General features: G+C 41.9%; 1 protein-coding gene across 1 annotated transcript; it reads right to left on the bottom strand.

Annotated features, from left to right (window-relative positions):
- Positions 1-1,320: 1,320 nt before the first annotated feature.
- Positions 1,321-22,577, bottom strand: PSMD3 (proteasome 26S subunit, non-ATPase 3). Its single transcript, XM_044298449.1, has 12 exons — positions 22,391-22,577; positions 18,998-19,188; positions 18,761-18,898; positions 16,820-16,956; positions 9,213-9,403; positions 7,986-8,089; positions 7,488-7,602; positions 5,304-5,423; positions 3,835-3,938; positions 3,510-3,665; positions 3,195-3,245; positions 1,321-1,951 (listed from the first exon to the last, which is right to left on the bottom strand). The coding sequence occupies exons 1-12, from the start codon at positions 22,506-22,508 to the stop codon at positions 1,874-1,876; spliced, it is 1,503 nt and encodes a 500-aa protein (XP_044154384.1). The 5' UTR covers positions 22,509-22,577; the 3' UTR covers positions 1,321-1,873.
- Between the last annotated feature and the right edge of the window lie 325 nt (positions 22,578-22,902).

The following is a 22,902-nucleotide window of genomic DNA, read 5'->3' as shown; positions in this document are numbered from 1 at the left end:
ACGTTATTCCCCACGCCTCTAGATGGGTCACAGCACATATATTAACGGCCACCCGTAACATAGTGGCAAGGCACTGGAAACTCAGAATTACCCTTCCGCTTTCGGAAGTGGTTCATGCTATAAACCAACATATGTGCCACACGGTGGCATTCGCTCCAACGCTCCATTTCAAAGTCAAGGCCCTAAACCAGTGGCTGCCCTGGATCTCTAGCGAATTTAGCACAACATTGCCTATATGTGTACTGTGACCCACAACCAAAAAAATCTCTGATTCTCAGATTCCTGGTGGGCCTAACAATCCGCCCATGCCTACCCCCCCCCCCCCCTCTCCTGTTTTAGTGTAAAATGTGTTTGATTTTATAGTTCATTGCAAAAAATGTGTTTGTAACTCTACCGATGTAACCCTATATCATTGTAACAATCATCACAATCATCTGAGCTCTGGATGCTATTTATGTACCAACTTTAATACAAATTTATTGAAACTAAAAGAAAAAAAGGTGGAAAGCAAAAATTCTATTTATCTGCCATAACTTTTACTATAACGACTATTTTACAGATCTCAATAAGGTCTAAACCCCGGAACTTCTGTACAGTACAACAGCTGCCTTACCTACTCTATAGAAAAGCTCTGCAGTAAACATAGGATTTTTTTTTACCTTCTAGTATTACTATTTTATTAAATAAAAAACTAATCTTGTATCCCTGCAATCATAATAACCTGTACAATATAGTGAACATATTATTTATGGTGATTAGTAAACAGCGTAAGAATATGGGGCACATGGTTTGCCTGTATGGAGCCCTGAAAATCCTGATGGCAGCCCTGGATCCAAACCTGCTTGAAGCCCTGCTGTAAAAAAAACTTCCCTAGGACACAGCATCATTGCCAACATCTAGTCTACAGAGCAGGACCCAGGGGGTAACCAGAATACCACCCTCAGAGGCAACGTCCTTGACGATGTTGTGTCTATGGGGAAGAGCCTTACAAGCCTTGCCATGGTTCAGATGTAGACGTTAGGTCATTGGGCTAGGGTGCCAACACAGTGGAAAAAGTGTCACATGACCATGATGGAGTGCAGGAAAACGGGGTATTATAGATAAACAATCACTTTTAGTAAGCGATAACGTGTGATGTTTCCTGTCAATTGATTAAATTGCAAAACCAGAATACTCAATTTAAACAATCAATATAAAAAAGTGTGGACTTGTTCCCTTAACATCTAATGCATCTTTGCATAAATGCAAACTGATGCATTTAACCCCCAGTTACAGTAACACATAGCTATTTGTCATATCATGCAAATCAAAGAGATACAATTTGGATACAAACAGCTTTTAATGAATTACTAAAGAGCAAATTGAAAATATGACATGTCTTTACCCTACAGATTAAAAAAAAAAAAAATTTGAACAAAATCCTAATTTGTAAGTCAATGACAATTTGTAATATGGGCCATGTTCTTCCTTGTGTAACTTGATGTAAGCACTAAGGAGAATTATATCAGGAGTTGACTACAAGACAATGAAAATAAATTCAAAGTTTGAGACTCAGTAGTGACGGCTAGCCAGGTCTTATTAATACACTATATAATGTTGGCTTAATACAGTGCAGTTGTCAAAGTTAGAAACCTTGAGTGGGTCTTAAGACAAGAAGGATGTAGTTTGTTTAAAAAAACCCTACCATAACTACATTGTGATAAGTCCGCCTAACACAGTAAGTGCTGGTGGTTCTGTCACAGTGTATATGAAAAGGCGTCCCACTCTCCACTGAATAGACATGCAGTTATGTTTATACAATGACCAATATGGCATGAAACCAAAACCCCTATTATAAATTTAACATAAGTGTAAGCATAGCTAAAAGTGAGGGTCACGGAAATCCATCATCATCATCCTCTGCCATTTCTTTAGCAAATTCTAAATCCTGCTGTTCTCTTTCACGCCGTTCCTATGGAGAGAAAGATATATCAGTGACGGTACTGAAGGAGAAAGGAATACATGTCAGTGTCACATACAGGCCGAGTTAAGTTACAGCCCACCTTAGGCAGTGGTTTCTAAAAGTATTGTTCTCTAGATGCTGTACAGAGCATTCTCCCCATCTGAGTTTCGAATCTGCTCCCCTAGTCACTTGTAATGGGAGTTGTAGATCTGGTCTTCTTGCAATTCATGCGCAGAGGAGTGGAGGGATTTAACATCTTTGCTACCGACGCTGTACATGTACGGCGCTGGTGGGAAATGCAAACATGGTGCCAGCTCAAGCATGCAGCAGGTGTCATCACCGATGGGTCTCCACGGAGACCCGTGGCTAATGGCCGCAACCGGCTAAAATGACGATCGTTGTCATTAAAGCCTTTAGATTCTGTGATCAAGTGAGATCAGGGCATCTAAAAAGGTTAAAAAAAAAAAAAACGGAATCTCGCGCTTCTGTGCATCCTCAGCGGCCAATGAGGATTCCGGTAATAGATTTTTAATGCACTGGGTGTCTCTGAAGAAATTAGCAATTCTGTACAAATAATGGATGTAAAAAAATCCACGATTGTTCAGAATAAAAAAAAAAAAAAATGAGTCCCCACACAGCTCAGTAGACAAAAAAATAAAAAATAAAAGTAAAAAATGCATTTTCACCCTATTTTGATTTTTTTTTTCCCCTGCTTCCCACTACGTTGTATGCAATATTAAATTGTGGCAACAGAAAGTACAACTTGTCCCGCAAAAAATAAGCCAACATACAGCTATGTGAAAGGAAAAATAAAACAGTTGTGGCTCGAGGAGGATAGGGAAGAAAAATTTAAATGCAAAAAACAAAAACACCTTGTGACCAAATTTTTACTATATATGAGCACCAGGGCTTTCCAAAAGCTATACTGCCTCATATAGCTACAAGGGGCAATCCTACAGAGACAATAACTTCAGGGTGAATGCTAGTGTTGTACAACCAGCTATACAACAACAAGACATATAATAAAATGAAATAGGAAATATAAATGGCAATAGTCCTTAAAAAAAGCATTTTCATTTGCCATTATGCTTTAGATATATAGGAGTGGTGCTCTCACACAAAGGGCCAATAACTAAAAATATTATAGAATTGAAAGTGTGTCATAAATGTAATCTTGTCGAGATCAGAGATCTAAACCACATAATCCACCTTTCCTGTGACAATGCTCCTGTAGTTTCCCTGTGATGCTCACCTCAGCTGACTCCAAGTCTTTGTTGTAAGATTTAGGAGGAAATCTCATAGCCTATAGGATGAAAATGAAGAGAAGCATTTGTAATTACACAATTCATTCACATTTCACACAATGGCATATTAACAGACGCTCCTCAAAATAGTTCAGCAAGATCACTTAAAAAATATTGTGCTCTCAAGTATAATATTAATTCTATCGCACACACACAACAGTAGCACTTACTCGTCAATCCATACAGCGCAGTGTACATAAGGCTGACACTCAATTTTTCATAATTTATCTACAGCATATTTGTGTCCCTCCCTCAATCTTTACCTTGACAGACATATTGTGTATGTCTAGACAGAATGAAATGCGTTGATGAAAGGCCAGCTGAGGTTCCCTTGTAGAATAGATATCAGTCATCTCTTTAGACTGGACATATCCCTTCTCATGATTAATACTGGCCTCAATGACTCCATCACGGATTGCCTGCAAAAAAAGTTTGAAAATGTAACATGAAATGTATTATTGGTTGTTTGCATACCACAGATTATTCTGTTCATGTAAGGTACCTGACTGACTCTACATCCATAAAGCTGGAACAAAACATGTAAGAGTGTGGCCATAGTTGCCCTGCTGTGTCTTTGAAATCACTAACCTTAGCCACTATGAACTCTGCATCCTCTGGACTGTCAAGCTGTAATTTCTGAGCAATGTCAGGCAATGAAATCCTGGAGTATGACAGACTGATCATACGAACACCTAAAATAGAAGGGGACCGATATTATAAAAGGCACACACAACAGACCGATATAAAGATAAGGGAGCTCTGAAAAATGAAAAGTGGAATCTGACTGGTTGCTATTGGCAACAAAGCCAGTTTTCCTTTACACCAGTTTTGATAAATCTCACCCTAAGGCCTCTTTCACACGGGCGAGATTTCTGCGCGGGTGCAATGGGTGACCCATTCATTTCTATGGGGCTGTGCACATGAGCGGTGATTTTCACGAATCACTTCTGCGTTACGTGAAAATCACAGCATGTTCTATATTGTGCGTTTTTCACGCAACGTAGGCCCCATAGAAGTGAATGGGGCTGCGTGAAAATCGCAAGCAAGTGCGGAGCGATTTTCAAGCACGGTTATAAGGGAAAATAATAGCATTCTGAATACAGAATGCATAGTACAATAGGGCTGGAGGGGTTAAAAAAATATATATATAATTAACTCGCCTTAATCCACTTGTTCACGCAGCCGGCATCTCTTCTGTCGTCTTCTTCTTTGAGGAATAGGACCTTTGATGACGTCACTACGCTCATCACATGGTCCGTCACATGATCCATCACCATGGTAAAATATCATGTGATGGACCATGTGATAAGTGCAGTGACGTCATCAAAGGTCCCACTGCTCACAGATGAAGACAGAAGAGATGCCGGCTGCGTGAACAAGTGGATTAAGGTGAGTTAAATCATTTTTTATTGTTTTTAACCCCTCCAGCCCTATTGTACTATGGATTCTGTATTCAGAATGCTATTATTTTCCCTTATAACCATGTTATAAGGGGAAATAATACAATCTACACAACCTTGAACCCAAACCTTAACTTCTGTGAAGAGGTTCGGGTCTGGGTACCACATTCAGTTTTTTATTACGCGCGTGCAAAACGCATTGCACCCGGGACGCATCCGGACACGCTTGTGTGAAAGAGGCCTAAATGTCTCTAAAAAGACCTTGCAGGACTGCATATTAGCCCAGAGATCAATTGATTACCACAGGTACAGCTCCTCTAACCCTTGGCAATAAGCCTGTAGCCCTGGAGGAAAATGTGTCTGGCCAGAGATTCCCCTGAAATGCAGCATCACAAATGAATGCCCATGTAATGTAATTAATGGATATTCCGGGTCCAGTAGAGGAGCTCTTCATTCTGGTTCATAAAGAAGGGCTTCTTGTTGGCTATACACAACCGAAATCTGTTGGTCAAAAGTTTGTTTGGCTGACAAGTATCAACTACCCATAAATATCAAAAGATATTTTAAAGGAGATAAACATGTTCATTTCAATGGCTGGAGGATAAAAAGGTTGTGCCAGACAACATGCCTGATCCTTAAATGGTTTCATTTACATACCTGTCTTGATAACATTATGTCTCAACCGAATGATGAGTGTGTATGTACCATCTGTCTGGAACTTCTCACAGAACTGCTCCAGCACCTGATTGAATTTGGACAGGTTGCCTGTGCGCACAGCTGTAAAAGAAAACAACTTTTTGGGAAATTTGATGTAGAAACAAATCTTAGGACAGATTTCATTTGTTAGATGTGAATACTCTGCATGATCAGCTGGTATCTCAAACATACCTGCAATCAGGGATTAAGGAAAAAACAGTTGGGCAAATAACTTATTTTTCCTGTACTTAAAGGGGTTGTCCGCTTTTTACTCTTGATGACCTATCCTCAGGAAAGGTCATCAATATCTGATTGTCAGGGGTCCGACTCCCAGCACCCCCGCGGATCATTTGTTTGAAGAGAAGGCTCATACGAGAGCTACCATCTCTGCTCAGTTTACCTGCTTGCCGCAGCAATTGCGGTGGTGAGCAGGTGCTTATGCCGCTGTATAGAACACTGGTGAGACCTCACTTGGAGTATTGTGCGCAGTACTGGAGGCCATATCTCCAGAAGGATATTGATACTCTAGAGAGAGTTTAGAGAAGAGCTACTAAACTAGTACATGGATTGGAGGATAAAACTTACCAGGAAAGATTAAAGGACCTTAATATGTATAGCTTGGAAGAAAGAAGAGACCGAGGGGATATGATAGAAACTTTTAAATACATAAAGGGAATCAACTCGGTAAAGGAGGAGAGCATATTTAAAAGAAGAAAAACTACCACAAGAGGACACCGTTTTAAATTAGAGGGGCAAAGGTTTAAAAGTAATATAAGGAAGTATTACTTTACTGAGAGAGTAGTGGATGCATGGAATAGCCTTCCTGCAGAAGTGGTAGCTGCAAATACAGTGGATGAGTTTAAGCATGCATGGGATAGGCATAAGGCTATCCTTCATATAAGATAGGGCCAGGGACTATTCATAGGATTCAGATATATTGGGCAGACTAGATGGGCCAAATGGTTCTTATCTGCCGACACATTCTATGTTTCTATGTGTAATTGCAAGTATGGCGTCCCCATTCACTTCTATGGGACAGATCTGTCTGTTCAAGTGAATACTTCAGAACTGTCCCATAAAAGCGAATGGGGACGCACCATATTTTTGTGGATTCCGTTTGTGGTACGAATGCGGAATCATTAATTTTAATGGTTCTGCAAAAAAAAAAAAAAACTCCGTACTGCATTCAGTTTCCGTATTTCCGTTCCGCTGAAAGATAGAACTTGTCCTATTACTGCCCGCAAATACGCAAATAACGATCCGTGGCTCCATTCAAGTCAATGGTCCGCAAAAAAACGTTTTTTTGCGGATCCATGCCAACTTTGCTCATGTTTACTGTTAAAAACACATTACATTAATGATTAAAAATTGTATGTTTCTGTTTGCGATCCGCAAACAACGGTTCGAATATGGAAACCATACGGAGATTTTGTGAGGAACTACAAAAAGGAAACGTAAAAACACAACGGAAACAAATAACGGAACAATGGATCCGTTAAAAACGGACAGCAAAATACAGAAAAAAGCCATACGGTCGTGTGCAAGAGCCCTTAGTATAGAAGATGTCTGTGTGTAGTGAATCTTTGATAAGGGCTTTTCATTCCCAAATTATTTTCCTTTAAAAGAGGTTCTGTTATCAGGTACGTCACAATAAAACCGTTTCACCTGTACCGTGTGCCCACTGGATGAGCTCCTGCAAGATTTCAGGGCCAGGCATGAATATGTCTTCACTGCCTGGCCCTGCGAGTCAGTGGTAGGGGCATGGCATGAAGGGCAGTGAGCAAAACCTCTGGGAGCACTGTCCCTGTTACTCCTAGAAGCTCATTTGCATATTAAAAAATTTCTCAAGAATGCGGGTACCTAGGAAGAGGAGATCAAGACCATGTTCAACTGTCAAGCGCAACGTCACAGGTGGGATCCTTTAATTGTGAAGTATCTGATGACAGAAGCCCTTTAATGTATGTTTACTGACAGCAGAAGAAATGCATAATGATGTATGTGGGTGGATCACTAATGATCACAAGAGCAGAACCTTGGAGATTTGCATTGCACACATTCACATTGGCAATCAACATGTACTCAAAATAACTGCAGCTTGTTCCTAGAAAGAAATAACAGGACTACAAAAGTAGATGAATCACTTACCTTGAGTAAGCAGAAAATACGGCATTAAAGACCTTTTCAATGACAACTGTCTGAATTGAAGACGATCTGGAATTTCCCCCAATAACAGCTCCACCACTATCAGAAGTTTGTGAACCTAAGAAGACGGTATCAGACGCACATATTTACACTGTAGGATCCAGTGGAGTAACTAAAACTGACTGGGCCCACAACAAATTTCTGAACATCACCCCCACCCCCCCAGCTCCCTCCTCCTCCCGTGCAACCCTCAATGCTGTGCCTAGTCAAGATAGCGCTCAGACCAGGCCAACCAGCTCCACCACCCGTTTCCTACACGTCTATACTGTATGTCATGTCACTGTATATAATGTCATTTTATAATGCTGTTGTGGGGGCTCTGACAAAATCTTTCAGTCCTCCTACCAAACAGGCCCCTTCTGAGTTCCCCTGCTTCCACTATAGCTACACTCCTGGTAGGTTTTAAGGCGACTTGGAGATACATAGAAATCAACTACTCACTGTCTGCTTGAAGCCCACTGCGGTATGCTGGGGGGCCTTTCTTAAGGCATTAGTTAGGGTCCTTCTTGCTTCAGTATATTCCAACTGAATGGCTTTAATGCGGCCTGAGGGAAGATTTTGTGCAGTGTGTTTAAGAGGCAATACGATGCACAATATAGAGATTGTTGAGACTTACAAAAAGAATATTACATATTAAACCGAGGAAAGGTCTACTGTTAGAGGTCAAAACGTAACAAGGGGTGGATACATGTGTGCCAAATGCCAATGACCCAAAACAAATACACAAAAGAAAAAAAAGGGATACATGAAGTAATTGTGCACACCTGGATTATGTTACATGATATATAGCTTTTTTTTATATACTAAAAATAAATCAATTAAAAACAAATACTATTAACCTCTTAAGGACCTTGCCATTTTTCACCTTTAGGACCAGGCCATTCTTTGCAAATCTGACCAGTGTCACTTTATGTGGTGATAACTTTAAAACGCTTTTACTTAACCAGGCCATTCTCAGATTGTTTTCTCGTCACATATTGTACTTCATGATAGTGGTACATTTGAGTCAAAAAAATTAAAAATTTAATAAAAAACAAACAATTTACCAAAAAATTGGAAAAAGTTGCAAATTTCCAAATTTCAATTTCTCAACTTTTATAATAGATAGTAATAACTACAAAAATAATTACTTTACATTCCCCATATGTCTATTTCATGTATCGATAATTTTGTGAATGCCATTTTATTTTTTGGGGACATTAGAAGGCTAAGGTTACTTTCACACTGGCGTTTTTAATTCCGTATTTGAATGAAATAGTTGCCATACTTAATGCCTGCTAGTACATAGAGTATTTCCTTTTTAGCATTATTTGGGGTTTCAGGTTGAAATGGAAGAGAATCATTTTAAATGATTCTTGAGTTCTCCATTTTGTATTGTTTTTTGGTGTCAGTAACAGCATGACTCCTAAACATTTACTTTATGCAACACTGTACAGTGAATGTACCCATTCACCTCCGATTCTGCTCCATTGGGGTTTACTATTTACTTTCCTTAGGTCACATACAGTGGCCAGTTTTACAGGACGTCAACTAAAGTGAAGTCTTCATACAGCTGGTGCCCTGGGTACAATCAAATTACATCTAAAAAGCAGGAATGCTAACAATGGTGTCGTTGAACATAAAACAAACCTTGGTACCTTCTAGTCCTAACTTTCATGGTCTACTTACCCGTATAATACAAGTATCTGGCCCACTCATTGTTATTAGCTTGCTCAGGGAACACAGACTTGGACACCAGCTTCTCAGCCTGGTCGTACAGGTTGTACTGTAAGTAGTTTCTGAGTAGCAGGTTAAGCAGCGTAGCCTGTCCATCTGCATCATGCCGGAGTGTGGCTGTGCGCAGTCTTGCATGCAAGAAGCTGGAAAATGTTACAGTTTATAATACCTTGTCACCAAACATTCCTAATAAACCTTAAAAGATAAATTACGTTGTTTGTAGTTTACTGGATTCAGTAAATATAGGTTTGTTATTTTTACAATAATTTAGGATTTCCATAACTTTTAGAAATATTTCTAATTTAACTAGCATTTAATACTTGCTATGCACAAGCGAAAATTCTTTCCGATAGTGCTGATCCTCGGAATATAGGCAGCAGGCAAGGATAATGTTTATCTACTGAAAACCTGTCAACATGAAAATGCACTATAATCTGCAAAGAGAATATTAAAGTGGAAGAAGCTGAGCAGATTCATACATATTTTTTGGGAAAAGATCCAGCAAAACTTGAAATGTATACATTTATTTATTAACACCTCTGCTCTTTCTGAGCTTAGTAGCCAAGTGTCTGGTCTTGAATGACAGCTATACAGACGTGGACAAAATTGTTGGTACCCTTTGGTCAATGAAAGAAAAAGTCACAATGGTCACAGAAATAACTTTAATCTGACAAAAGTAATAATAAATTAAAATTCTATAAATGTTAACCAATGAAAGTCAGACATTGTTTTTCAACCATGCTTCAACAGAATTATGTAAAAAAATAAACTCATGAAACAGGCATGGACAAAAATGATGGTACCCCTAACTTAATATTTTGTTGCGCAACCTTTTGAGGCAATCACTGCAATCAAACGCTTCCTGTAACTGTCAATGAGACATCTGCACCTCTCAGCAGGTATTTTGGCCCACTCCTCATGAGCAAACTGCTCCAGTTGTGTCCGGTTTGAAGGGTGCCTTTTCCAGACTGCATGTTTCAGCTCCTTCCAAAGATGCTCAATAGGATTGAGGTCAGGGCTCATAGAAGGCCACTTTAGAATAGTCCAATTTTTTCCTCTTAGCCATTCTTGGGTGTTTTTAGCGGTGTGTTTTGGGTCATTGTCCTGTTGCAAGACCCATGACCTGCGACTGAGACCAAGCTTTCTGACACTGGCTAGTACATTTCTCTCTAGAATTCCTTGATAGTCTTGAGATTTCATTGTACCCTGCACAGATTCAAGACACCCTGTGCCAGACGCAGCAAAGCAGCCCCAGAACATAACAGAGCCTCCTCCATGTTTCACAGTAGGGACAGTGTTCTTTTCTTGATATGCTTCATTTTTTCGTCTGTGAACATACAGCTGATGTGCCTTGGCAAAAACTTCGATTTTTGTCTCATCTGTCCACAGGACATTCTCCCAGAAGCTTTGTGGCTTGTCAACATGTAGTTTGGCATATTCCAGTCTTGCTTTTTTATGATTCGTTTTCAACAATGGTGTCCTCCTTGGTCGTCTCCCATGTAGTCCACTTTGGCTCAAACAACGACGGATGGTGCGATCTGACACTGATGTTCCTTGAGCATGAAGTTCACCTTGAATCTCTTTAGAAGTCTTTCTAGGCTCTTTTGTTACCATTCGGATTATCCGTCTCTTAGATTTGTCATCAATTTTCCTCCTGCGGCCACGTCCAGGGAGGTTGGCTACAGTCCCATGGATCTTAAACTTATGAATAATATGTGCAACTGTACTCACAGGAACATCTAGTTGCTTGGAGATGGTCTTATAGCCTTTACCTTTAACATGCTTGTCTATAATTTTCTTTCTGATCTCTTGAGACAGCTCTTTCCTTTGCTTCCTCTGGTCCATGTCGAGTGTGGTACACACCATATCACCAAACAACACAGTGATTACCTGGAGCCATATATATAGGCCCAATGGCTGATTACAAGGTTGTAGACACCTGTGATGCTAATTAGTGGACACACCTTGAATTAACATGTCCCTTTGGTCACATTATGTTCTGTGTTTTCTAGGGGTACCATCATTTTTGTCCATGCCTGTTTCATGAGTTTATTTTTTTACATAATTCTGTTGAAGCATGGTTGAAAAACAATGTCTGACTTTCATTGGTTAACATTTATAGAATTTTAATTTATTATTACTTTTGTCAGATTAAAGTTATTTCTGTGACCATTGTGACTTTTTCTTTCATTGACCAAAGGGTACCAACAATTTTGTCCACGTCTGTATATGTACACACATTTATACAGGGAATGCTATGAATCACTGACATGACTGTCACCATGGCTACAGGGCTCGGAAAGGACAGAGATGTAAATGAATATATTAAATGTTTTGCGGAATCGTTTACCACAAACTTTATGTAAAACTGCTCAGCTCCTCCAGCTCTATAACAAAACTGCCTTCAGACTGCAGTGCATTTCATGGCGACAGGTTTGCTTACAGTAAGATTCATATAAAAGGACTGACCTCCATACATTTACCAAAGCTATACACTGTTTTCTGTGTCCATCCCCTGTATCATGATCTCAAAAAGTCACACTTAGGGGATACATTTAAACACTGTATCCTACAAAACTACAATGCTTTGTGCTCAGTGCAATAAAATACTTAAAGGGGTTCTTCGAGCATTTGGTCTAATTAGGGCATGGTGCTAACTTGTGGAGGGAAGCTCCTTTACATAGGACCCTCGCTTGCTCCCCCAATGCCGCTGCACTGTTGAACACACACTGTAGGCTCTTCCGTATGGGTCCCAACTACTTGGAACCGAACCAGAGTTCGGGAAATTGATTTTTACAGGACAAATTCAATTTATGAAGTTATTGCGCAAAGTCTCGTAAGACTTCACGAAGCAATAACTTCAGCTCATCTGAGCCAATATATTCTAATACTGTACGGAGCTCCTGCTCCATACAGTATTGGAACAAAGTTTTATGCGAATCCACTTCGTATGTTTCATCCGAAGTGGATTCGCTCATCCCTAGTCCCAACCAGATGTGGCACCTTTTTATTTTCTGTTTGATTGCATTGACTATAATGCTGAAGAAGAAAAAAAGTGGCCCCATATGGTCAGGACCCAATGAAAAGAGCCAACAGCCTGCGCAAGTTCAGTGGAGACTGAGGCACCAGGGAAATCCTATGTTATTAAAAAAAAAACTTCCCTCCACAAGTTAGTAGCATGCCTTAAATTAGGCCAAACGTCCAGATATTCCCTTTGAATAACTCCCTTCTTTTTATTCCTATACCAGAAGAGATCTGGTGTAGCAGGTTATTACAGTGTACATTTTTAACAGCTTCACAAACCGGACATTCGATTGTCTTTAGGACCAGACAAAATGTTATTTTTTTGCATCAGTTTAGCAATATGGGTTCTTATTTTTCAGAACAAAATGTAGCATCTCCGTGTATCATTTTGGGGTATGTATAATAGAGTTACATTTTTGAGAGAGAAAATGCAAAACAAAAAAAACCCTTTTTTTTTATATGTTGTTTATTGCTGATACAAGTATATTCATGTGTTGTGGCAGTTATGGGGATAGCATATATGTGGAGGTTTTTTTATAATGTATTTTTTAATAAATTACATTTATTTTTTTAAATATGTGTTTTGCATCTTTTTTTCAGTTTTTGTAAAAAAAATAATATTTTTTTTTTTACAATATACAGGCATAGTTATGTATGTTGGTATATTGTGCCTTTACGCAGAAATATGATCAGGAACCTATATTACTGGTATGCCCTAACAGGCTTTCATAATACACTCATGTGGACCTTTATCTAGTCCTAGGCTGTCTCCACAGTGACGCTGGAGCTGGTGTTAATGACTACAAGAGATTTTACCACCTTGGGTTAACTGTCGGGATCAAAGTTAGGGCCCTTGCACACGACCATATGCCCTCCGAGATATATGGTCCGTGAGTGGGCCATATGTCCCGGAGCGGCATTGATCATGCGCACAGGAGCAAACAGCATCATAGATTACATTAATGCTGTGCACGTCGGGCTGCCCACAGGACTATTGTCCTGCAATCATAAGATCGTATGAGTGTGGGACAATAGCCCCACGGGCGGCCCTACATGCACAGCATCATTGTAATCTATGATGCTGTGTGCTCCCGTGTGCGTGATCAATGCCGCTCTGGGACATATGGCCCACTCACGGACCGTATATATTGGAGGGCATATGGTCGTGTGCAAGGGCCCTTAAGGTGGCTTTTACACGAATGACTCCCTTCTGGTACAATTACAGATTGGGGGATAGCACTTTTTTAGTGAAGAGGCCAAATATTGGACTACACTAGTTTTTTTTGGTACTTATCACAATATATTATGGATGGGGTATTAAAGTCGAAGGAAGAGATTTTAGGGAGTCTAGGCAATGTTAGGCAGAGTTCTTTTAGATATTTACAATTTTTAAAGGAGTTAAAAATAAGATACCGAGGGTACTATTGAATTTTATTTTATGCTCTAGAAAGGGGAATATGCACTAGAAAGATAGCACGGGGAAAGGACCTAGGCCCATTAACTAACTGAGGAACAATGGAGGAGGTACTGGCAAGCAAGCAGGTGAGAAATCCTTCGCATAGTTACGCAATTTATGATCTTGCATCACTTATATGTGATTTCAAAAATTCTCAACTGGTAAGGCAGTTGTATGCCCAAAATGTCAAAATTCCAAAGTGGACATTATCCATTTGTGGCGGTGATGTCCTAAAATACAAACATTTTGGCAAGGTCTCATTGAAGTACTAGGAGACATCTTTTGTGTTAAGCTATCTATTGATTTTTATTTGTATATTGGGTGAAACACAGTACAATCTTTCAAAAGAGAACCAGACTATGACTTATAAATATCTCTTCCTGGTCCGCTTATTGGTGGCCAGAAGTGCGCACTGTCAAAGAGTGGATAAATATGATGAGCGTATATTGTTCTATTGAGAAAGCTGGCTATATCAAGGAAAATAAAATGTAACAGCAATATATCAAAGACTGGGCACACCTCAAGATATTGAGCCACCAACTTTAATTAATTAAGACAGTTCAAAATAATAACATTAGAGTAACAATCATAAAACAGTATCTGTAAAATTCATAATAAATTATTGTGACAGTGCAATCTTATTAATGCACTAAAAACGCTAGTTGTCCTGATGGATAGCAGATAAGTTTATAAAACAGCTGAATATATGTGCGCAGCAGCTCAAATGACTTGCGTAATTTCGTCCCAAATAGCAGAGATAGTCAGTCTCTTATAGTGGAAACAATGTCCTTAAAAATAGCAGCACAGCATCTGACAGAAAGCAACAAATGGCAAGGTAACTAAGTTCGTATCACTGATTGGCAGGGTAGTTATGAGTCCGTATTGCTAACAAGCAGCTTTGTACCACCTTGATAGCGCCTGCAGTGAAGATGTTGAATGCACCAACTGACTAACACACAGCGGCGTCCCGCTGACAGTAGCTGTGTGGTAAACTTAGTAACACCGACCTTAGGTCGGAACGGTCTTACCCGCTTGGTGCGACCCCAGCTGTCCTGCGATGTTCAAATGGAGTTTTCCTTTTCCTCCACCAGGATTTCGTTTGCCACGTCGTGGATCTATACATGCGAGTCCGCCGGTTTGGCTTCGGACCCAATTTGATAATGCCTTCCACGCGGACCTTCAACAGATGATCGGCAGAGGTCTTGATCCCTTACGTAGTGCACTACTCCTTGGAGAGATTGGGGGTCTGACCAGACGCGTTTCGGGGTTGGAATATCCCCTTCTTCAGTGGTTATCAGACCGCCCCTCCCATAAAGCTCTTTTATATGGTGTAGAGGCTAGGTAACCACTGAAGAAGGGGATACTCTGCCGATCATCTGTTGAAGGCATTATCAAATTGGGTCCGAAGCCAAACCGGCGGACTCACATGCATATAAAAGAGCTTTATGGGAGGGGCGGTCTGATAACCACTGAAGAAGGGGATATTCCAACCCCGAAACGCGTCTGGTCAGACCCCCAATCTCTCCAAGGAGTAGTGCACTACGTAAGGGATCAAGACCTCTGCCAATCATCTGTTAAAGGTCCGCGTGGAAGGCATTATCAAATTGGGTCCGAAGCCAAACCGGCGGACTCGCGTGTATAGATCCACGACGTGGCAAACGAAATCCTGGTGGAGGAAAAGGAAAACTCCATTTGAACATCGCAGGACAGCTGGGGTCGCACCAAGCGGGTAAGACCGTTCCGACCTAAGGTCGGTGTTACTAAGTTTACCACACAGCTACTGTCAGCGGGACGCCGCTGTGTGTTAGTCAGTTGGTGCATTCAACATCTTCACTGCAGGCGCTATCAAGGTGGTACAAAGCTGCTTGTTAGCAATACGGACTCATAACTACCCTGCCAATCAGTGATACGAACTTAGTTACCTTGCCATTTGTTGCTTTCTGTCCGATGCTGTGCTGCTATTTTTAAGGACATTGTTTCCACTATAAGAGACTGACTATCTCTGCTATTTGGGACGAAATTACGCAAGTCATTTGAGCTGCTGCGCACATATATTCAGCTGTTTTATAAACTTATCTGCTATCCATCAGGACAACTAGCGTTTTTAGTGCATTAATAAGATTGCACTGTCACAATAATTTATTATGAATTTTACAGATACTGTTTTATGATTGTTACTCTAATGTTATTATTTTGAACTGTCTTAATTAAAGTTAGTGGCTCAATATCTTGAGGTGTGCCCAGTCTTTGATATATTGCCGTTACACTTTTCTGAGTAGTGGGGTGATACTACTCGACTGTGGGCACCCCGGTTGGTGGTCACACAAACTTGTGCGTCTGACTACCTTTGATTGCAAATAAAATGTACATTCATCAAAAATTATGGAATAAATGAAAGATATTTATGGGAGAAGCTAAATGGATATTATTATTCCCCACCCCCCTTTTACCTATTCCTTCTTGCTCTCCGTGGGGCTGGGTGGCTTGGGGGGTGGGGTCTGGGTATTTCTAAAATGTATGTGTGTATATATATATATTTTAAAGTTTCTGTTTGTATAATTAATGCTGGAATAAAGAGAAAAAAATAATATAATAAGTTAAGGTGGGAGTTTGGCTATGTATTACAGTTGTCATCCCTCCAGCAATTACGTTGGCATATTGACAGCATCCACAGTGATCACCTTAATGCAATAGTACATCAAAATCCGCAAACTACCTAAAGCCCTTCACATGTTTTTTTCAAAGTGTGGGAAGTAATGGCATAAATCAGAGGCACTTTAAACAAGAATACCAACATTAACAGTTAGACTAGTTAATTCTAATCGCTCCAACTATACAGTGCCCGGAACCAAAGTTTGGGTGGATTTTTTATTTTTTTTCCTGTATAATGTGCTTGGCAATCAGCTGAAAAGTAGCACTACAACGGGAGTCTTGTCTACATTCAACTGAACAGCTTTGCCAAGCACACTATGGGCAATGTTAAAAGTTCACATCAATGATGGCTGAAAACAGCTAATAGAGAGCAATGTAAGCGGCTGCACTGCTGCAGAGTATCATTTGGGATGCAATAATAACTTACCTTCTGACAACATCCAGCTTGTTGCGGAATTCATAGATACGAGAGTGGTAGTAGTAGCACTTGGCCACTATTATGTCAAGAGCTCGTCGGTTCTGCGGGCTGATCTTCTGCATCAAGTCATCGGACACTTTCTGTGCCTGAAATTGGACAGAAAAGGGAAATCTGAATCCTCATTATTCTAAACGGAAAAAATAAGGGTGCAATTACTACAATATTTGAAAGCAGGCATATGTTAATCCTCACTTCTGGATTACAAATAACGATCTGTACAGTATACACATTAAATGGGTATTCCGGCCAGTAGCAATTATCACTGGATCAGTGATTAATGCTAAATCGGAGACGGTCTCAACACTGGGATTACATGTTCCCCAGTGCCACCGGCTGCGAGTGAAGCAGCAATGTGCATGCTATATTCAAACTCCTCCTAGCCGTGGTCTTGTAGCTGGGAGGAATGCGGATCTTGCATTCTAGCAAATCTGTTGAGTTCCGAGTAGTCAGACCCCAGCCAGTCAAAGATTTATCTCCTATCCAGTGGATAGGTGATAATTGCATATGGCTGGAATACCCCTTTAGCAAAGGGCTCTTTCAGTCCTGTTTGACAAGGGAATGGTAAAATAAATCTTTCTTATGAAAGGCTAGCGTTCCATAAAGTTCCTAATGAATTCAGCACCAAGGAGCAGAGAATGCAATTTAATTATGGTGCCAATGACCTTGATACTTCAAGTGAATGGCTGAATAAAGTTCCAAATATAATGAAGTCCCAGGCAGATGTAGAAAATCACACTGCTGTACAGAACATATATTAGCCCCCATATATTATCTGGGCCTAGTTCAACAAGGGGTATGGTTTTACAGAAAATGTGTGACCTGCGTGAAAAAAGTATGGCCTAATATGCAGCATTTGTGCCACAATCATATATCTAAACTATCTGCTTCTTTAACCCTTTAGTAACCAGCTTGTTTTTGGCCTTACTGACCAAGCATTTTTCTTCCTGTGTTCATTGTCGCATTCCAAGAGCTATAACTTTTTTCCCCCCCATTTATATAGCTGTATGAGGGCTTGTTTTTTTGCAGGAAAAGTTGTAGTTTTTAATGGCGCCATTTTGAGGTGCACATAACTGTCTGATTAACATTTATTAACTATTTATGGGAGGGAGATGAGATAAACAGCAATTCTGCCAGTGCGTTTTTACATTATACAGTGTTCATTTTTTAGTATAAATAACATAATAGCTTAATTCTCTGGGTCATTATGATTACAGTGATACCTAATATATATATATATATATATATATATTCTTACATTTTACTACTTTTTTTTGCAATAAAACCCCTTTTTTAAAAGTAAAAACATTTTTTGCATCACTGCTTCCCAAGACCCATAACTTTTTTCTTTCTATGTAGTTGTGTGAGGGCTTGTATTTTTCATTGGTATCATTTTTTAGAGTAAATGACATTTTTTGATCGCTTGTTATTAAGTTTTTTTTGGTGGCAACTAAGAATAAATGAGCAATTCTGTAATATTTTTAATTTTTTTACGGCGTTCACTGTAGGGGATAATTTACATGATATTTACAGAAAGGCGCAGCCTGCTGGAAATTACTCAAGGCTGGTCTGGGGATTTGCAGGGTGCCAATGGGAGTCTGCTCCCTCTGTCAGCACTTTACATGCAGCGGGCGCCATTGCCGCGGCATGTAAAGTGTTAAACAGCCCGGAATGACACTCCTGCCTGTCCGGGCTGTTAGAGTCAAAAAAAAACAAAAAACGCTGGCCTAAGCTCCTTAGTGACTGCTGTAAAAACACGTATGGGTGGTTACTAAAGGGTTGAACATTGTAACTGGACCAATATAAGGGACATTTGAAGAGCCTGGGCTTACAACCGTATAGCACAGCATGGTCTTGACAGTCAAACACTTATCCTACATGCAGTGCTCTCACCTCAGTGTAACGTTTGCTGTTCATCAAGTATATCACCAGAAGTAACTGCAAGTAGGCTTCCACTTCAGGCAGCAAAGGTGCTGAAGCAGCTTTGCCAGTTCGTGGTCTGAATTGCAAATCACCTTCAGTGTCCATTAGCTGATGAGAAGAAAGCAGAAAAAGATTGGGTCAAAAGATGACCTCAACACTGAAAACTTGCAATAATCTAACACAAAACATCTTTCCTTGCACTCTTACCTCCTCCAGGAAGCTCAGCAACATATCACGTGTGGCAGGGTTGGATGTGAAGAAGCCATTGATTGCTTTGTGCAGGACATTGGGGTTCAGGCGACGTGATGTGGAAGGCAATGCTCTCAGGGCACGTAGAACAAATCGAGGCTCCTTACCAGACACTGCTTTCTCAATCTGTTTCACATGTTCCTTAATATCTAGAGCAGAAAAAAATTATGACAGTAAAATATGAAACATCTTTAGCATGGCAGGGCCCTCTGCTTGGGGCATTAGTAGGGATCTCATCACTTAGGCGTCCCTCTAACCCAGCAGAAACTATCTTATCCATATCTTCAAGTGAGTCTACACGGCATGCCATAAATGTGCGATCTGCACCGGTGCCAATGTTAAAACAAAAGGGTGAATGATCTCCCAGTGAGAAACTTCTTAACCTTCAGTTCCGCCCAGTCATTCCAAACAAATCCAAGGCCTTAACAATTCCCGTCATGTTCAGCTCATTTCTAATATCCCCTCTATCCTGCTTGCACTTTACATGTCATCATCTCCCACCTAGACTACTACAAGATCCACATCCGTCACCTTCCTATCTCGTTTGCCCATCTAATTTTATCCTGAGCTACTGCACTAGGTAATCTCTCTCTGCTTTCTTTTAAAGGGAAACCGTCACCTCCAAAACTCATCCCAAGCCGCCAGCAGTACCTGACAGTAGGCAGCAGTGTGCTTCCGACGATAATTTTCTTCATGAAGGCCGATGCGGCTAAAGCTCAGAAAACATTCTTTTATCCCCTGCCAGTGCGCTTTTCTAGTCATGCTTAAAATCAATGGGGCAGCGGCCTCCTTGCTTCAAGTCAAGATAACTACACCCCCTTCCCTGCCCCTTCGCTGTGACTGACAGCGCTTATGCAGGGAGTTCGGCAAAGCCATCCAAACTGCCGGCTGTCAGTCAAAGCGTGACTAGAGAAGCGCTCCGGTGTTCCGTGAAATTTCCCTAACTTCGTCACTTCCAGGGCCGCCTGGACATGACATTCATAGTAGGGATCGACCGATTATCGGTTTTACCGATATTGTCGGCCGTTATTCAGTATTTTGACTGTTATCGGCATCTATTTCACCGAAATTCCAATAACTTATTGGGAACAAGGATCGCGCTGCTGACAGCGTTCTCCGTGTTCCCTCAGCAGCACATGGGAAAAGGAAGCAGTGTCTCCCTCCCCCTGTGCTGCCGCCAATGAGAGGAAGGAGGACAATAGAGGGGGAGGGGTTATGGCCACTGCGCCACCAATGAAGAGAAATCTCTCATTCTTTTATATACAGGAGGCGGGAGCTAGCTTCAGAATCACATAGCCGGCTCCCGACCTCTATGAGCGGTAGCTGCGATCTGCGGTAGTTAACCCCTCATAGAGGTCGGGAGCCGGCTATGCGATTCTGAAGCCAGCTCCCACCTCCTGTATATGAATGAATGAGAGATTTCTCTTCATTGGTGGCGCAGTGCGCCCCCCCCCACGCGAGTATTAAAGACATTGGTGGCGCAGTGCTCCCCCCACCCGAGTATTAAAGACATTGGTGGCGCAGTGCTCCCCCCCACCCGAGTATTAAAGACATTGGTGGCGCAGTGCTCCCCCCCACCCGAGTATTAAAGACATTGGTGGCGCAGTGCTCCCCCCCACCCGAGTATTAAAGACATTGGTGGCGCAGTGCTCCCCCCCACCCGAGTATTAAAGACATTGGTGGCGCAGTGCTCCCCCCCACCCGAGTATTAAAGACATTGGTGGCGCAGTGCTCCCCCCCACCCGAGTATTAAAGACATTGGTGGCGCAGTGCTCCCCCCCAACCGAGTATTAAAGACATTGGTGGCGCAGTGCTCCCCCCCACCCGAGTATTAAAGACATTGGTGGCGCAGTGCTCCCCCCCACCCGAGTATTAAAGACATTGGTGGCGCAGTGCTCCCCCCCACCCGAGTATTAAAGACATTGGTGGCGCAGTGCTCCCCCCCACCCAAGTATTAAAAACATTGGTGGCGCAGTGCACCCCCCCACCCAAGTATTAAAAACATTGGTGGCGCAGTGCACCCCCCCACCCAAGTATTAAAAACATTGGTGGCGCAGTGCACCCCCCCACCCGAGTATTAAAAACATTGGTGGCAGTGGCCACAGGATCCTCAAGCACAGAGCAGCAGGGACAGTGTGAGCTCCTATTCACCCTCATAGAGATCTATCAGGGTGAATAGGACAAGGATTCTAGTCCCTAAGGGGGCTAAAAGTTCACAGCTTTGGAAGGAGGTGTGCCGCGCAGGCGCACAACGATGGGAAATTTCACAGCAGAGTTGGGGAGAAGGGGCCACCTAATGCGCTTGCGACTTACCTCTCAGCTGGACACCGGCTGACACTGCGCATGCACAAGGAGCCTCAGCAGCGGTTAGAGGGTAGGGAAAAATTATGGGTCAGTGCGCAAGCGCGGCTAACTACTCCCATTAGGATACACCATGCATGCGCACCAGCGGACAGGGAGGTCTCTTATACCGAACATCCATCCGATCACCGCATCTGCGCAGTTTGGGGGGGGGGGGGGGGGGGTAGGGAGATCTGATGCCCATTTGTTCTGTTAAATCTACCTACCACTCTGGTGTGAAATTTCCCTACCCCGTCGTTGTGCATCTGCGCGGCACACATCCTTCCAAAGCTGAGAACGTCATGTCCGATGTGGCCTCGTCACAACAGGAAGTGAGGGTAGGGTAGGTAAATTTCACGGAACACTGGTAGGGGATAAAAGAACGTTTTCTGAGCTTTAGCCGCATCAGCCTTCAGGAAGAAAATTATTGTCGGAAACACGCTGCTGGCGGCTTGGGATGGTTTTTGGAGGTGACAGGTTCCCTTTAAGACATTGTAGAGGTTGTCTGAGATTTTTTTATTATCTCTAACAACCCCTTTTAATAGTGTTATAAAAAATAATAATGTGCACGCTGTCTATGATGACATCATGGCATATGGCTGTGGCAGCCAATCACTGCTGGTGGACATAATTCCTACCACGATCAAAGTGATGTCATTATGGACAACATGTAAATGGAAGCTCAGTAATAGAGGAACGGAGCAGACAGAAGTATACAGCAGCGCCCCATGTAACAGGACGCGGCCAGTGTTTTAGCTGCACAGGAATGTCTTTTGATGCTGAGGAAAAAATAAATAAATCACATTTGGGAGGATTTATATGTATTAAAACAGATAAACCAGTGTGTGTAAAATCCCTCACAAAATCCGATCACAAAAGCTAAAACTATTTCCCCAGTCCCTAAGGGGTTAATCGTGCACACTGTGCATATAGGAAGGCTGCAGAGTACACCGAGGCCTCTGATGACACCCACCATAACACGGGGGTTTGTACACAGGGGAACATATTTACCTTCCAGGGTCACGCTATCCAGCTCCTTCTTCCCTCCCTCTCCGGTTACGGCAGCTGGTTCCTCCTCCTTCATCTCAACATCCTCCGGTTCTCGCCGTTTAACTGTAGCCTCCTTCATGGTAAAAACCCGGTGCCTACTGAGGACGGTTTCCTCTTCCGGTCCAGGAATGACTGGCAAGTCTCAGGCCAAGCCGTGGCGCAAAGGATGCTGGGAAGGGACGCGCAGGCTCCTTAGTGGATTGTCGATTGCATCGAGCGGTCCGCTGAGTCACTGAGCCGAGCTCGCAAGCGGCTGCTAAATGTGACTGTGTAATAATGTAGCGCGGCGCCCAGCTGCCTGTACACACTGCATATGGGGGAGACAATTAAGACCATTTACTGCAGGCATGGCCAACCTGTGGCTCTCCAGCTGTTATAAAACTACAATGCCTTGCTCTAGGCTGATAGCAGTTGGCCGTCCGGGCATGCTGGGAGTTGTAGTTTTGCAACATCTGGAGAGCCTCAGGTTGGCC

This window comes from Bufo gargarizans, chromosome 6, assembly GCF_014858855.1.
Source record: "Bufo gargarizans isolate SCDJY-AF-19 chromosome 6, ASM1485885v1, whole genome shotgun sequence".
Taxonomy (NCBI): domain Eukaryota; kingdom Metazoa; phylum Chordata; class Amphibia; order Anura; family Bufonidae; genus Bufo; species Bufo gargarizans.
The sequence above is the reverse complement of the archived record's forward strand: the minus strand, read 5'-3'. Positions and strand labels throughout refer to the sequence as shown.

Bases quoted from the DNA above. Each gene is read 5' to 3' on its own strand.
- PSMD3 (XM_044298449.1), bottom strand. From the start codon at position 22,508: ATGAAGGAGGCTACAGTTAAACGGCGAGAACCGGAGGATGTTGAGATG. The intron at 9,404-16,819 runs GTAAGTTATTAT...AACATTTTCCAG, and splicing joins AAGCTGGATGTTGTCAGAAG to CTTCTTGCATGCAAGACTGC. The intron at 5,424-7,487 runs GTAAGTGATTCA...TTTCTTTTACAG, and splicing joins GTATTTTCTGCTTACTCAAG to CTGTGCGCACAGGCAACCTG.